Raw genomic sequence first — 17,135 nt, forward strand, 5'->3', positions numbered from 1 at the left:
GGTCAGTTAAGGGTCTGGCTCTTGGTTTTGGCTCAAGTCATGACCTCATGAGTCCTGGGGTCGAGCCCCATGTCAGGCTCCGTGCTCAGCGCAGAGTCTGCTTGTCCCTCTCCCTCTGCTCCTCCCCGGCTTGTGCTCTCTTTCTTTCTCTCTCTCAAATAAATAAAATATTTAAAAAAAAAGAGTTTGGCCCTTATACAGAATGTAACAGAAACCTGAGCTCAGGCTGAGGATTTCTCTCAGTAACTTTGGTTCTTGGAGAAATCAGTGTGTGTGTGTGTGTGTGTGTGTGTGTGTGTGTGTGTGTGGACCCTGGGTTTTTAGGCTTCACTGAGAACCACTCCCCTCATTCAAATCAGCCTCAACTAGTTGTCACCTGTCATTTTTCCTTAGAAATCCCTTGAATTTTGCTCTTTTCTGTTCAGGAAACACAGAACTCTGTGCACTTCCTGAAGCTCCCGTTTTCTCCTATGTTTGACCCCTCCCCCTCACAGGTTCTCATAAAGAGGCAGGCTATTTACATCAAGCTCTGGTCTCAGCAGCCCCCCTGTATGACAGAACTAACTGTACTACAGTGCACACATTAAACAGATCCAGCCACTAGTATGCTCTTCCTCACATGAGCATTCTCACATCTGAAGGCATTTTGTATCCATGTGAGCCCTTGGCACCCCATCTATCTCAGTGATGTGTGGGAAAGGAAGTTGTTACAGTTGTTACCTGATAAATACAACACACAAATTATTTCTAGGTATTAGTCACACCCCTATAGTGGAGAAAAGCACATACTTGAGCATCAGCTACAACCTGGTTTATAATCCCAGCTTTGCCACTTACCCTAGCTGAGTGACCTTACCCTCTTCGCTTACCGCTCCACCTAATAGGTGTTAGAATTCAGTGACAATGTATATGAAAATGGTTTTCAATCAAGTCAAAGTGCAGTGTCTGACATTATACGATTAGTGCATGGCAAAGCCACAAATATAATTCAGGCTTGGAAATTCAAGTCTTAGCATCCCAGCATATAATAATTACATTATTGAATGCATTGATGAATGCTAATACATCTTTAATTTTTTCATGTTTCTAAATAGAAGAGACAGGAGCAGTTTGGAGCTTTTACCCTCATCCCCATTTCCAGGGCCTTTTCTATCTCTCCTGAGAAAGTTAGAAGAAAAGTCCGAGTTTTAACCATTAGGACAGATGTAAATATATTAAATCCAGCCTTTATTGACTAAAAACTATGGTATGCTCATATTAGAGAATCTTTCTCTTTTTTTTTTTAAGACTCTACCCATTTATTAGAGAGAGAGTACAAGTAGGGGGGAGCGGCAGACAGAGGGAGAGAGAGAAGCAGGCCCCCTGCTCGGGGTGGGGGGGCTCCAACCCAGGACCCCAAGATCATGACCTGAGCCAAAGGCAGACACTCGACCAACTGAGCCATCCAGGCGCCTCTTGTATTAGAGAATCTTAACAAGAGCTTATTTGACGGTAGAATAACAGATCAACTTAACTTTGAATTTATTTACTAGGCACACAAATAGTAAGAGGTTGTAAACACACTTGGGCATGTCTGTCCCTGTGGCGGATTATAGTATGGCCCACTGTATGTTCCTTCCCAGTCAACTCCTCCCCTATCTTCTCTAGAGGCTAGAAGGCAAAATACTAACTTCCCCAGACTCACTTGTTGCTAATGGTAGCCTTTTGGGACATTTCTGACCAATAACATATGGGTGAAAATTGCCAGGGCAGTTTCCCAGGAAAGAAATATGATAAAGATTATTTTTGGCTGGGGTTCTAAGTCTCATTTTTCTACCTGGACAATGCACTTTTCACATACTTGTCTGAAGTTACTTGGAGGGAAAAAGCTCTCTGACAGCGAGAAACCATCACTATATTGACACCTATCCTCTCTGTTCACCCTGGGGAGCTCTATCCTAACTAGATGGCACGGACTCCCCTTTAGGTATGTGACAAGAGAGATGAGAACAAGGCTATTACCTTTTAGAACTGCGAACTATATAGCAATGGAGTTGTTGCACTGCAGTTGTAGCTACTGACTGCCATAGGGTAGGTTATAGCAATGTCCAAAAGCAGCTGGTGAAAGAAGTCTCTCCAACAAATGGTGTTGGGACAACTAGATATCCATACGCAAAAAAAAATGAAGTTAGATTCCTACCTCACACCATGTACAAAAACTAACTGAAAAATGAATCAATGATCTAATTGTAAGAACTAAAACCATAAAACTCTTAGAACAGGAGAAAATCTTCATGACTTGGATTTGCAATGGATTCTTACATATGATACCAAAAGCAGGAGCAACAAAGAAAAAAAAACATGTAAACTGGACATCATCAATGTTAAAAACTTTTGTTAAAGAATGTCATCAAGAATGTGAAATGACAACCTACAGAATGGGAGAATATATTTGAAATCAAGTATCTAGTGGAGGTCTAGTATCCAGAATATATAAAGAACTCTTACAAGGCAACAGAGGACAAGCCGGTTAAAAAATGAGCAAAGGATATACATAGACATTTCTCCAAAGAAGATATACAGCAGCCAAAAAGCACATGAAAAATGCTCAACATTATTTGTCATTAGGGAAATGGAAATAAAAGTCACAATGAGGTACCACTTCACATATACAAAGATGGCTATAATTTTTTAAAATTAGAAGTGCTGGTGAGGACATAAATCGGAACTCTTCTGCATTGCTGTGGGGAACATAAAATGGTTCAGCTGTGGGATTTTGATAATTCCTCAAGAAATTGAACATAGAATTGCCATTTGACCCACTAATTCCACTCTTGTAAATATCCAAGAGAACTGAAAACTAGTACTCAAATACATATTCACACACTTTCCTAGCAGTACTATTCACATAACCAAAAGATGAAAAAAAACAACCCAAGTATCCACCAACAGATGAATGGATAAACTGTGGTATTATGATATGAACCTCATATATATACTGTGGTGTATGTGGAGATAAAGCTCAAAAAACATACGCTAAGTGAAAGCAGACACAAAAGGTCAATTTTGGAACTAGAGGTAGTGGTTTCACAACATTGTAAACGTACTAAATGCTACTGAGTTGTTCACGTTAAGACGGCTAGTTTTATGTGAGTTCACTTATTTAAAAAAAGGTAGCTGGCTCCCTAGACCAACAGGTAATCAGTGGAGGTCACTGACTTGCTGTAAAGGTATTGGAAAGCCTTTCTTCTCCTCATCAGGATAGCAAATGGTGTAAAATAAGAAAAGCAAACTCCATTCTTTAGGAGTCTTTGTGGGAAATACTCATCCACCAGTTTTTTCTGTTCCTCTGCTTGCCTTTGAACATTTCTCCAGTCAATATCCACTACTCAAGATGGACAGAAGAGTGGCTAGTAAAGGCATAAATCGTAATACTGTTAATATCTCTGGCATAGGAAATTGAGATGCGACGTTAAAAAAAAACAGTAAAAATGGGATTATGGAACCAAGAGGGATCTTAGTTTCATTAATCCATGCAATTTCATTAGAATTCAGAAAAGATAGTAAGATTGCTACTACTGGACTACAGACATTTGTCTCTGAACTCTTGTGCCAAACTTAACCAATCTTATAAAAGTTTGAAATGGTTGGTACTGATTTTGCTGTACACTATTATCCATATTAGTTTCCTAGGGCTGTCGAAACATACTTAGTGGTTTAAACAACATAAATGTCTTCTCTCAGGTTTAGAGGCTAGAAATCTGAAATCAAGGTGTCAACTGGGCTGTGTTCCCTCTGAAGGCTCTGGAAGGGAATCCTTCCATGCTTCTTCCAGCTTCTGGTGGCCCCTGGCCATCCCTGACTTGTGGCAGCATCACTCCAGGCTCTGCCTCCATCTTCACATGCCCTGCTTGCTGTGTGTATTTCTCTTAAGGACACCTTAAATCCAGGATGATCTCACCTCGAGATCCTTAACTAATTACATCTGCAAACTCTTTTTCCAAATAGGGTCACATCCTGACAATCTAGGCAAACATGAATTTGGGAAGGCGGGGGACACGATTCCTCCCACTACACTTTGTAAGAAGAAACATAATTTCTCTTTTTGACACAGTGAGGTTTTTGGAAAACTTGAACTCAGATTGAGCTTGGTGTCTCATATTCTTCTGGGAAAAACTTAAAAAAAAAATCTAAATCTTTAATCTCCAAAAGAAACTAAATTGTACTAACAACAAAAAAATTAAATCCCTGGAATTGAGTCCTCCCTTTACTTATTGACTAAAACTGATGTAAGTAAATAAGAAAAACGTCTTCTCACAGAAAGAAAGCATGTTAGATTGGTGCTATATTATTTATAATTTATTACTTACAAAAATAACTTGAGCTTTCTCATAACAATTCAGTAAATCCTCTCCTAGAAGCCAAAAGACTAGACACTTATGATTTTTACTAAGAAAAAATACCTAAGCCATAATATTTTTAACATTCAAAATGTTTAAAAAATTTGGAAGGCGAAACTTTAAATCATCTTCAAAAGTACAGTGAAATTTGTTATGTGGTCAAGTATCAACTACTTGAAGTAACATCAGATGACAATGTATTTGCAAATAATTTCAAATCCTAATTGATAAGTAGTATAATTATTTAATGTTCAGGTAATTTTGTAGAGTACCAAATTATAAGACAATGTTGGTAGACTGTACATTTTCCAAACTATAAGAACACATCCCGCTTCCTCTGTTTTAATTAACACCCAAGGGAAATTCTTTCTACATTGATGAAAAGTGATTTTATTACAAATTTTCAGAAAATTTTTCTAATGTACGGAGATTTCACTTGAAATAGAAGTTGTTTTTATTTTTTTTATAAAACAGCAAGTATGAACCCAATGTAGAAATCTGGTATTAGACAATTCCTTTGGCAGAAAACATTTAATTATAAAGAGGTCTTAAAATAAATACAACCCATAAGATCATGGAAAAGAAAGAAAAATAACAACCCTGTTATTTCCTATTAACACCAAAAATACCATCTTAGTATACAGATTTAGTAACATTTTTATACTATTAACAAGCTGCAACACAAAATTCATTATACAGTGTGGCCAAAATAAAATTGTTTTTAATTTAAGAGGGAGAAGAAACTTCTGGATGTATAAAATTTCACAGATAAATGCCAATATACACGATTTATATACAGGTCGCATGTTACATTATTCCCAAACTACATTTGGTGAACCTAATTGGCTGATCCCAATTTAGAGGGTGTGCAGTATTTATAGAGTTCAAAGACTTATGCGGAGTTAAGCTTTTACAATTCAGATCACAATTATACATGAAATATTTACACAAACATTAAAATAACCTTATTAAATACTGTTTGGGAGGGAAAAATGTAAGATTTTCGAAATATATGCAAACATTATCAAGAGCAGCTTTATAAATGCTTTTTATGTTTTTTCTTTAAAGAACAGAAGATTCATTTCCCAAAAAATAAGGTACCATTTTAGAATTTTTTTATAAGTGTGTAACTGAATTCACATGGAAGGAAAATACTGGATGAAATAAAGAATATGAGACATTCAAGGTTAAAACCCTTTCAGTTACTTATATCTGAAATAAGACAATGACAGAAACTGGGCTTTCAAATACTGTTGTTTTTTCCTTTAAGTGTAGACCAAGCAGTATATAGACTATTTTATTTTAGGACACAGTTTCTTTGAAAAGAGAACATACTTGTAATTAAATTTCTGTAAATAGATAAATGACAAAAATTACCAGAGCACTGTCTTCAAATGAATTCTTAGAAGAAAGATTAAGGGTTCTTTTTAAAAAACAATTTAGAAATCTTGCTCCCAGGGAAGTAACTTCACTTATGTCCTTTCTTTTTTCCCAGTCTAAGTACTGTGTATCTGTAAGCATATATATTCTCCATCTTCTATTTTGTGTTATCTAGAAAGTTGGTAGATGATGCAGTAGTGTATGAATTTTTAGGAGAAAACAATCTCTACTGGTTTACTACCTAATTCCTATAGTATGTGGACTCTATTAGCACTGTAAACTAATTTATAAAATGTAGGCTTCAGAAAAACTGTCTTGATAGCTTCCCTATCAATCCATTGCCTGCTATTATCCCACAGGCTCAGAATTCTCTCTGAAAGGGATGGCCAAATTTCTCAACAGCCTGGCATAGCAATGGTACTTGAATTATCTCTTTAAAGAAACAACACATCTATAAAAAAACACTTATTATTCATGCTTGGGATATATCACATCAAATTACGAGGAATGGCTCATGGCTCAAATTCACAAGCAATCCGTAAAAAGAAAATGCAGCATCTCTGCACACCACACTTCAGGAAGGAAAAGAAGTAGACCTTATTATTTTCATTAGAGAATGGCCAAAGTCACTTTAGAAGGTCATTAGTGGCAATTCTAAATACAAGGGAGCCTTGTAAGGAAAATGTTTGTCTTCAGGGAATGGAAATGTTTTGTGGGGTATTCCTTAGCCCACAGCTGGCATGACAGGGGACTAGCTAAATGCTTTATCACACACGTGCATTTATATGGTCTTCCCCGTTAATAACAGAAAACATTTTTGTTCCTTCCAAATTGCTCTTGCTTCTAAAGACAATTATATGCTAATTATTACTCAACATAACAGAGAGCAAAACTGACAGTACTGCAAACACAACTGCAATTTAAGGAGCCAAAGAACTATGCTAGCAAGCTAAATGCTCACCCAAAAAGAAGTCCGCCTTTTGAAATAATGGTTTGTGGTGAATACTGAAAAAAATAAGCAGACAAAAAACACAGTCAAAGGTTTTGGTGCTCTCCCAATTATCATGATGTTCTAGGGATAAAGAGTGGTTTCTTTAAAGCAAAAATGTAATACTCCTATCTCATGCTGTTTAGTGTCATAAGGCTACTTACTCGGTGTCCAGATTTGTGTAGAGAGATTTGAAAGTAAGACAAAATTAACTGGAAGCTACCTGAAGCTGCCTCTGATCAGAAGTTGGACTTCAAACGAATTGGATTGAAAAAGTCCTTTCATGGCCTAGCAGAGTAAGGTAAGTTTTTGTGCTTTATTCATGGTTCACTTGAGTTGAGAAAAAAAAATTTTTTTCTCTTAATATTTTCAGATTAGAATCACAAGGGTCAAGTAATACACATATGAAGGCTTTCAAGAAAATGCTTGGTTTGTTCTAAAGAAGAGGCTGCTGATGGTAATTTGTTTGCTGCTGTGCAACTGAATGAGCTGGAACTGCCACTGGAAAGCCGGCCAGTTGTGGCAAACCGGAAGCAGCGTTCTGGTAAGATGACATATCCACAGACATCCCCATCTGTTGTGTATAAGCAGCTGCACCAGTAGCTGATTGAAGGTTAGAGTTCTGGTTCATATAAGGAGGGTTGGAAACAGTGTCTTGTCCAGTGCTACAAACAAAATTTTAAAAAGAAAACCATATTTACTTTGCATTATCTAGGTCATGGTCAGAGATCAATCATCATGAAACAATAAAAATGCCTTTTCTAGCTTTGAAGTTTATATAATAATTACTCCAACTGTCCAACACTTAATATAATTTTTATATTTGGTGAGAAGTACTCATAAAAGAAACAAAAGATAAGATTATAAGGCCTATTTAATTTTGTTTTCTCCAAAATCTCTTACTGCAAATATTTAAAAACCTTTTGAGGAGATGCAGATTGTGCTTCTCACAGTGGTATCCTTGGCCAGCTACAATGAGAACAGAACCGCCCAAAGTACACCTGCGGACCGTATTCTCCCTTCTCCCAGCTCTCAATCCAGCACGGAGATCACCTCTTTTCCTCACACACTCTACACTTTCCTTTGACAGGGCACTTTCAAAGCTGCCCCTGGTAACTTAACCTGAATCTCTACATAAAAATAATAAAGTCAGGGAAAACAGTGTAATCCACATAGGACCCTGAATCTACCCTCAAGATAGTCTTGACCTATAGTTTACTTATTAACACTACACCAAAACAAAAAAAATAAGCTGAAAAATCACACCAAATTGCAGAGCTTCTGCTTATTCCTGTAATTACTATAACATATTTTTTAAAAAGATATATAATTTCAAATTATATCAAATACACTGCTTATAATATGAGGATTAATGTCTATACTGCTCCAGTTTTTTTCCTCCATAATTTCTAGTGTCAAACAGAATAACAAAATTTTACATTTTAACTGAACTAAACACCAATGTGAACAGGTTTACTTAATTTTTGGATAATATCTAAAATTTACACTCATGAAATTTGAGTGGGAAAACCTTAAAGATCATCTACCATGACTATATTGAATGAACATTTTGTATGGTTAAGCAGTTAATAGAAAGCAATATTTAAAAATCATTTTCAGAACAGAAGTGTTACTATAAAAAATTAGGCCACAGGAGTGCCTGGGTGGCTCAGTCAATTAAGCATCAGACTCTTGATTCAGGCTCAGGTCATGATCTCAGCGTCGTGAGATGGAGCCCCACATCTGGCTCCATGCCCAGCATGGAGTGTGCTTGAGATTCTCTCTCTCCCTCCACCCCCACCCCCCGCCCAGGGCTCTCTCACTCTCCAAAAAAAGAAAAAAAAAAAAATTAGACCACAGATTCCACAGCTCAAATGCACTTGGGAATCAAGTAAAGTTTTGATATTCAGGAGTGCATGAAGATAAATATGCCTGGGACTACTCTGCTAGGCTGTGCTAAGTATATCATGGGCTTGGTCCCTGTAAGGGACAGTTAGCTTTAGTTTGTCCCAGAGACCCAGACTATAAGCCATGTCTGGGCAACCATTTTAGTAGGAGTAGTAAAGCTAAGAGCATTATGGACTTCATGGCACTGGGAATGAGAAGTTCTACAACTTCATCTCAATTATTATTATTATTAAAAGAAAAGCCAATTTATTATCATGAGATTCTGTGAAAATCTAATGTATATAATTACAAAATTAACACAGTTCCCAAAAACTTACCTTAAATATGGAGTCTGTGCAGGCTGTGTTGTCACCGAGGAATTGACATTTGGAGGCAGAGATCTCAGTGGACCAATATGATCTGGTCCTACGCTGTAGCTTTGGGCAACAGTGACTTGGTGAATGCTTTGACCCATATAGTTTCCACCATGTGACTGAACTGGGTATGTCTATTAACCAAAGAGAAAAAGTTGACTCACTGATTTCCCAAACACCTATCTAACAATATATTTAATACTTTAAAAGACTTAAATAAAATGTTATAGTTCTTTGGGGAGCAATCTGGTTCTACCAGTCCATCCACCCTAGTACAAAAAGTGGAGGGCTTCCAAATCACAGTGCCAAATCTATGGAAATTTATGATTTATTTGTTCTTTTATTTTGCAGGACGTGGCATATTTTTAAGCAGCAGGCTGGAATCCATCCAGGTTGCCTATTACTCAGTAACATGTCTTGCTGCAGAGCCCCAGGAAACTACATACTCCCTTGAAGGGCAGCCCATCATCATTTCAAGTCACCAACCCAATGACAACCTTCTTCACCCCATCCCAGGATGACTTATTCAACTCCTTCCTAAGAATGAAACTTGGGAGAATAAAAATAAATGGTATCAGGACAGGGTGCAGACCCTCTCTGGCAATGTCTCCTTTATTTTCTGCCTTTACAACAAATAGGAAAAAAGTAAAGAAGATTTTTAGGTAAAGGAGATGTATCCTCAGGAAATAGCAAAATGGTCTAAGTTTCTTTGAATATTTTACATGCCCTACCTAATGTTCAGGGTAATATCTCCTTTAAGAACAAGGTCTACCATCTGCCTACCAATATAACAATGCAAACACTTATTAAGTATCATAGAGTAGCTATCATCACTCCAGATTTAAACAAGCTATTTGTAAAGCAAAGACCATGGAGTGGCGCCTAGGTGGCTCAGTCAGTTAAGCATCTGCCTAGGTGGCTCAGTCAGGGTCCTGGGATTGAGGCCCATGTCAGGCTCCCTGGTCAGTGGGAAGCCTGCTTCTCCCTCTCCCTCTGCTTGTGTTCTCTCTCTGTCAAATTAAATAAATAAAATCTTAAAAAAAAAAAAAAAAAGACCATGGACATGAAAATTTAGCATGCTGAAGTGCCAAATCAACTTTAAGGTAGTTGCAATCATATCACCTCCTTGGCCAACATGTACCAACCCACTGACAACAGGCTGAGCCTGGGAATGGACCTCTTCTGCAGTGCAGGGTTCCTGAGTAGACTTCGCAGATTTAACTCATAGTGTGTTACTCCAACATTTTTAGGACAGAATTTTTTTTCCTAATTAGAATAGGACCTTTGAATATTTTAAATGCTGTTATGCATGAATAGTATATATAGAAGTTATGTGAAGAATGAGAAAGCTAACTTTTTAGAAACCTGAGTTATGCTTAGCAAAACAGATTATAAATAGTATACAACTAAACACAAAAACCTGACATAGGAATGACAAATAACCCTTTAGAGACACACAAAGAAGCAAGTATAACATAGTTCTATCATTCAATGGTGGAGACACTTCTATTTTGTTCTACTTTCACAGTAGCCGCAAATAAACTCACTGAAAACAGAAGCAATACTGAATAAACCCCAGCTGTCTTTTGCACCCAGAAATCCTTTCTACCCTCATATGTAATGATTCTTTTCACCATTTTCCAAAAATTCGGGACGTGGCATATTTGATAAATGCATCTTGTCTGATGTGACAGTTACCATAGAAACTCTTTTTTACTTAACAATTATGTCGTGTCAAGTCATCTAGCTTATGCACCCACATTCTATCTTTTCTCCTTGGTGTCTCCTTCACACACTCCTTTACATATTAGTTCTCATAAATTAACATGAATTTTGTTCGTCCAAATTCATTCTGAATTCAATTGCTAACTGGTTGAAATTTGAAAAAGGCTTCAGAATACTTGATAGTGATAAATGTTAAGTATTCACTTCAGCAGGAAGCACAGAGAAGGTGGAAAGTCCCGGGAAAAGAGGCTATTCATTAACGGCTTCTGGACCCTGCACTCACAGGCCTGCATCACATCCTTGTTGTGCTTGAATTTTTAACAATTTAAGTCGCATCAAAGAAAAAATATATAGCATGATCTGAGGACAAAAGAAGTTCACTAACTAATAAGCCTTTTACTAATCATGTAAGTCAAAGAAATCTGAATAGAAATTTTTGTTTATTTGTTCAAGATTTTATTTATTTAACTGAGAGAGAGAGAGAGAGAGAGAGAGAGAGAGAGAGAGAGAGAGAGAGAGGGAACACAGTAAGGGAAGTGAGAGAGAGAGAAGCAGGCTTCCTGCCAAGCAGGGAGCCTGATGCGAGGCTCAATCCCAGGACCCTGGAATCACGACCTGGGCCGAAGGTAGTCCCTTAACCCACTGAGCCACCCAGGCGCCCCATTGACAGAAATTTTTAAAAACAAATGTTAAATCTTGCTTGTTGAGCAACAGGAACAGCATCGGTACCTCATCTAGAGGACTTTCAATAGGTCAGGCACTGTCCTAAATTAGAGGACTTGAATTTTTACTTAAAGGATTTATGCTTTATATTTACAAAAGCAAATGAAGAACCAGAACTCCCATCATCTATTTAATGGTCTCTTTGTTCATGTTAAAAATGAACTAAAATGATTTGTACAATAGCCATATCTAATTTGTCCTGGTGAATGCTAATTGTTTAGCCCATACTTTTTGGACCATCAAAGATGAATTTTATGATTTTATTCATGGACCATAGAAATTTTAATACTAAGCTTTAAACATTTTTTTGAATTTAAAACTTTTTTCTAATTTTGAAAAATGTTCTCAAAAATATGCTCACCTGCATTGGAACCCCAGCTGATGAAGGTGGGTAATGTGCTGGAGGATGGAGCTTTGAATAGACTGGATATACTGGTGCTTCATTCACCAACTTGTTGTATAGTTCCAGGGCTTCCAAGACTTTTACATTCAATTCAGACAATTCTGAATGCTTCCTGATAGAGAAGAAAAGCACTTTAATATTCTTCGATGCTTTTAAGCATGCATTTAGGAACATAAATTACTTTTTAAATTTAGCACATTTTCTATTCATATTTTAAAAGGTTCTTTATATACAATGAAAAATATTCACCATGGGAAAATGGGAGGAGGAATTCCTTAATTCTCGTAATAACTAGGCTGATAGGGCTTCATAATATTAGGGAAAGTCCCTTACACACCTCATAAAAATTTAGTCAATTCGTAATTTTGGTGCTAGGACAATTCTGTTTCACATGTTATAGGCTTCTGTTGAAAACTCAATTACAAAGCAAAATAATTTCTCAATTTTGGAAGAGCCCAAGCCTTAATTAAAATCTAAGTAGAAGAAAGCACTCAGGCAAGGTCAGGAGCCTGCTTTGAAGCACGATATGACTGAAATAAAAACACACTCATAAACAAAATCACATATTTTCATTTGCTTATGTACATTAATCAAATGAAAAAAATCTTAATAATTATCCTAGAAAATGCAAATAAAAACAATGTAAACATAAAAAAAACAATGTAAACATAAACTAGTCCCTATTGCTCTTGTTTGTTGGTTTCTTCTTAGAAGGTGAGTGAAATCAGATACTTTGTTGTATAAATAACAAATCCAAGTAAGAGCATTTTTCAAATTTGCCCAAGGAACCCCAGAGCAAATCCTTCTGACTTGGTACAATTTTGTGTGTTCACCTGGGGAGTAATAACTCCCATTGCAACTGACAAGTTCATACCAGTTAAATGTCCACTTCATGTAGCACCCACGGCCTGTTTATTAAATGTAGCTCTTCTTATATACACACAGAGAGGCTCAAAAGATAAGCAACAGAGGCTGACGACCAGACACAGGACTACCAAATAAATGACCTGGACTGAATCCTATCAAGACTTGTCACCTTTCCTCTATAATGTTTCCTTTATAATGTTATGTCTAAAACAAACAAAAAGGTGCTATTTCTTCTCTTGCATGTGTGACTATATAAAGCAGGTCAAACTCTATTTTCAGAGTATCATTTGTAAACCACAGAGAAAGCTTCAGAAATTAGTGTCCATGCTAACAAAGGTGTGACTAAGAACTGACCATAGGCATTTGGTCCACATAACACAGTATACTGATGAAACACCAGAACACAGAAATCACCTTCAAAGATCCGACATAACCCCAAAACAATTAAAAAATTTTTACTGAACTGTGCCCAAACACAATACTAGCACAAAGAAAATGGAGCAGAAGGTGTAATTTTCTCCTTCAAAGAGACTTCAATCTATTAGGGAGACAAAGCTAAGCACATGGAAAATAGCAAGCAATATAAGATGGCATATAATTGAATCCAAAATTATATGAAATAGGTAAGGAACAGAAGAGTTTAGAAAAGTAGACTAGTTTGGGTGGTGGTAGACTGAAAAGGCTTTATGGAGAAGCTGGGACTTAAACTGGCACCTAAGGAAGGATGGATAGGCCCAAGCAAAAAAGGAAGACTAAGTCAGGTCGGTAGGACAGTGTGAATTAAGACAGGCAAAAGGAATGAGAGGGATACACAATGGAAGAATGAAAGGGGCAATCTGATCAAGGTGGCAGAAAATGATTTTTGGAGGGCAGTAGGAAATAAGATTAGAATAGTCTGGAACAGGGGCTCAATCGGTTAAGCACGTGACTCTTGATTTCGGCTCAGGTCATGATCTCAGGATGGTGAGATCCAGCCCTGCGACTATCTTTAAAAAAAAAAAAAAAGAAGAAGAATCTGGAACATTGTTACATTCAGACCATGGATCTCTCGTCAATACATCTATCTAAACTTTTTTGGAGTCAACTTACATGTTTGCCCAATATAATTGCTTAGTGTGATAAATGCTAAAAAATCTCATTCCAAAAGATAGAAAATAAATGTAAATTTTTTTTTTCTGACAGTAAAGTTGTTTTTCTTATTAGGAAAAACAAATTGATGATGACCCATTCAAGGGAAAATACTGTATTTTATTCATTTCAGAATGCTTGACAAGGAATAAATAGTCAATAAAAATTTGTTGAAGACCAGCAAGCATTTTCCAGAGTAGGAGCTGCATCTGTAGTCAGTGGCCATGGAACAGAAAATGCCAGCTGGCCTACTCAGAAACTGAAATTGAAGAACTAACAGGTGAGCTACGACTCAAAAAATTAACTTATATCAGAAATGGTCACTCTGATTTTTAACTGTGTTAGACCTATTTCTTTGAAGATATTCTTTTTATCAACAAAAATAAGATTATACTGTCATATCCTCTGCTTTTCATGACATAGTATATCTTTCCATGTCAATAGGTATTTATCAATGACAATGCTTTTTACTGCAGAATGTACAGAAATATAATTTTATCGTAAAAATCAATCTCACACTGAAAGATATTTTAGTTACTTCCAATTTTGTTGTTATAAATAATACTGTGAAGAATACTCAAAGAAGTAAATCTTTGCATATATCCTTATATATTTAGTATAGGCCTGAATTTGTTGGGTTAAAGGATATGGACTATTTTTAAGATCCAGAAAGGTTTATAATAATTGTACTCCTAGCCACACTCCTAAGGTAATACTGACGTTTTTCTTTCTAATCAATTCCAGTTTGATTATTCACTGACCATCAATATCCTTGCACTGAAACCACAGTAGGTGTATATGTAGATATTTAATGCTTTCTCCAAAATAATATGAAACTACATTTCATTAATTTTTGAAAGGGATTTGTTTTTCATTTCTGTAGAAAATATAAAGGATTTATAAAAAAAAACATCTTATGGAAAGAGATTATAATCTTCGGTGACTAGAAAAAATCTTGCTGCTACTACCCTTCTCTGGCAAAGGCAGATACGAAGTAAAGTAATTCCTGTTCTTCTTGTGTGGGGTTTTTTTTTTTGGTAGGATTTTATTTTATTTGACAGAAAGAGTATGAGAGAGAGAGAGAACAAGCAGGGGGAACAGCAGAAGGAGAAGCAGGCTTTCCGCGGAGCAGGGAGCCCGATGTGGGGCTCAATCCCAGGACCCCGGGACTATGACCTGAGCCCAGCGCACTGCACTTAATGACTGAGCTGCCCAGGCGCCCCACCTTCTTGTGAGGTTTGATACAGTAGTTCAATAAACAGACTCTAGAAAGGGACGACGATGGGACACTAAGGCCTTATCCTTGTCTTCCATTCACTACAGCTTCTCCCTATAACCTCAAACAGGAGGCTGAAGAACCAGAAAAGTCAAAAATAAATGAAAAGCTCAAAATGCTGAGTCTACCCTTCAGTGCTGCTGCTTTTTCTAAGGAAGAGTAAGACTATGTGGGATAAGGAAATTAAAAACACAAGAGAAATACAGAAATACAAGGAAGAAAAATGAGAAGAGGTATGTGTATTGGATTTAGCTTCACAAACACAAGGGAAATTTTTTTCTTTCTTTTTAAAGATTTTATTCATCCATTTGACAGAGAGACAGTGAGAGAGGGAACACAAGCAGGGGGAGTGGGAGAGGGAGAAGCAGGCTCCCCGCTGAACAGGGACCCCGATGCGGGGCTCGATCCCAGGACCCTGGGACCATGACCTGAGCCGAAGGCAGACACTTAACGACTGAGCCACCCAGGCGCCCCAACACAAGGGAAATTTCATTTGGAAGTTTTACAAATACTACTTCTCATCACATAACAAGACCCCAGTTTTCATTCTGTTCTCTATTCAGCTTTATTCCTCATTACTCATTATCCCTCATTCCAGCCCAAGTAAGAAAATGAAGACTGGTACCGTAAGAGCAAGAGCCCATGATTCTAGGTACACTATACTGCCACAGGGGAAAAAATGCTACCAAAATAAAAAGTACCAGCTTGCTATTTGTTTGTAAGAGTTTTGGAAACTGAAAGACAATTTCAACAGATTGAACAGTTCCACAAAACTTCTTAAAGTTCTGCCAAAAAACAAGTAATCCATAAGAAAACTATACTTGTTGGGGCGCCTGGGTGGCTTAAGTATCTGACTCTTGGTTTCAGCTCAGTTCATGATCTTGCTGTCCCAAGACTGAGCCCCACATCAGGCTCTGTGCTCAGTGCAGAGTCCGCTTCGATTCTCTCTCCCTCTCCCTCCAGCTCATGTGCTCTCTCTCTCAAACAAATAAGTAAAATCTGAAAGAAAGAAAGAAAGAAAGAAAGAAAGAAAGAAAGAAAGAACGAAAGAACGAATGAAAGAAAGAAAGAAAGAAAGAAAGAAAGAAAAAGAAAGAAAGAAAGAAAGAAAGAAAGAAAACTATACTTGTTATTCCCTGCACAAAGAATCTCACCTATCAATCTCTTCAAGTTTTTCATCTATCATTGGGCCCATCTGTTGGCAGATATCTGTAAATACAAAAATAATTTTGAACCTTGAAACTTAAACCAGTTCAAATCAATTTCAACAATTTTTAACAATGGAGCACATTGATATACAACACCACGCATAATACAAAGAAAATGAGGTTTATGTTAGAGAAAGGACTATAAGAGACCTAATTTTAATACTATTCAGCACCAATATTAGTATCCGTGACCAAAGGCAAAATCAAAATCAAAAGAGAAATCCGACCATGTTCTCTTAAGTACTAAGTTTACGACTGTGAATCTGGAGCTATCACAAAACCTAGAAAACTATTATTAGCTAAGTAAATGAACTTGAGTCACAGTATATAAAATATATAATTGTGTACAGATTACATACGAACATTTTTCAAGGACCTAAGCCACTTTAAAATTAAATATTTTGTGTTATTTCCTAATGTAAACACTGATAAAATGAATAGCATAGTATCCTATATTCATAACCAGTTTCTTCTATAAAAAGATTTAAGATTTATCCATTTATCAGAGATTTTTCTCCCAAAGGATTAAAAAAAGGCAAAAAAACATTTGTTTCAAATTTCTTGGGGATTAAAAGGACACATCAGTATGCATCAAATGACTACATTACAAAGTTAACACCAATCATGTATAATTTTGCCCTTTAAAATCATGATACAAGAGAATTATAAGAAAAATAAAAATTTCTAACACTTTGACTCAATTAACTTAATATGCTCTTATTCTTAATTCTGTCCTTTTTTGGATTGCAACTCTCTTCAGCCAATATCACTAGTGGGCTTACAGAAAAATAAAGACT

The 17,135-nt window shown here is 36.6% G+C and overlaps 1 protein-coding gene across 3 annotated transcripts in view; it reads right to left on the minus strand.

Moving 5' to 3' along the window:
- Positions 1-4,749: 4,749 nt before the first annotated feature.
- The window catches only part of STAM2 (signal transducing adaptor molecule 2), a 48,134-nt gene continuing 35,748 nt past the window's right edge, over positions 4,750-17,135 (minus strand). For all 3 annotated transcript variants that reach the window (XM_027589854.2, XM_027589853.2, XM_027589852.2), the window contains 4 exons: positions 16,285-16,339; positions 11,818-11,971; positions 8,973-9,142; positions 4,750-7,412 (listed from right to left, as the gene is read on the minus strand). In XM_027589854.2, the coding sequence (XP_027445655.1) occupies positions 7,184-7,412; positions 8,973-9,142; positions 11,818-11,971; positions 16,285-16,339 (608 nt within the window). In that variant the 3' untranslated portion in view covers positions 4,750-7,183. The remainder of the gene's footprint in view (positions 7,413-8,972; positions 9,143-11,817; positions 11,972-16,284; positions 16,340-17,135) is intronic.

This window comes from Zalophus californianus, chromosome 3, assembly GCF_009762305.2.
Source record: "Zalophus californianus isolate mZalCal1 chromosome 3, mZalCal1.pri.v2, whole genome shotgun sequence".
Classification (NCBI taxonomy): domain Eukaryota; kingdom Metazoa; phylum Chordata; class Mammalia; order Carnivora; family Otariidae; genus Zalophus; species Zalophus californianus.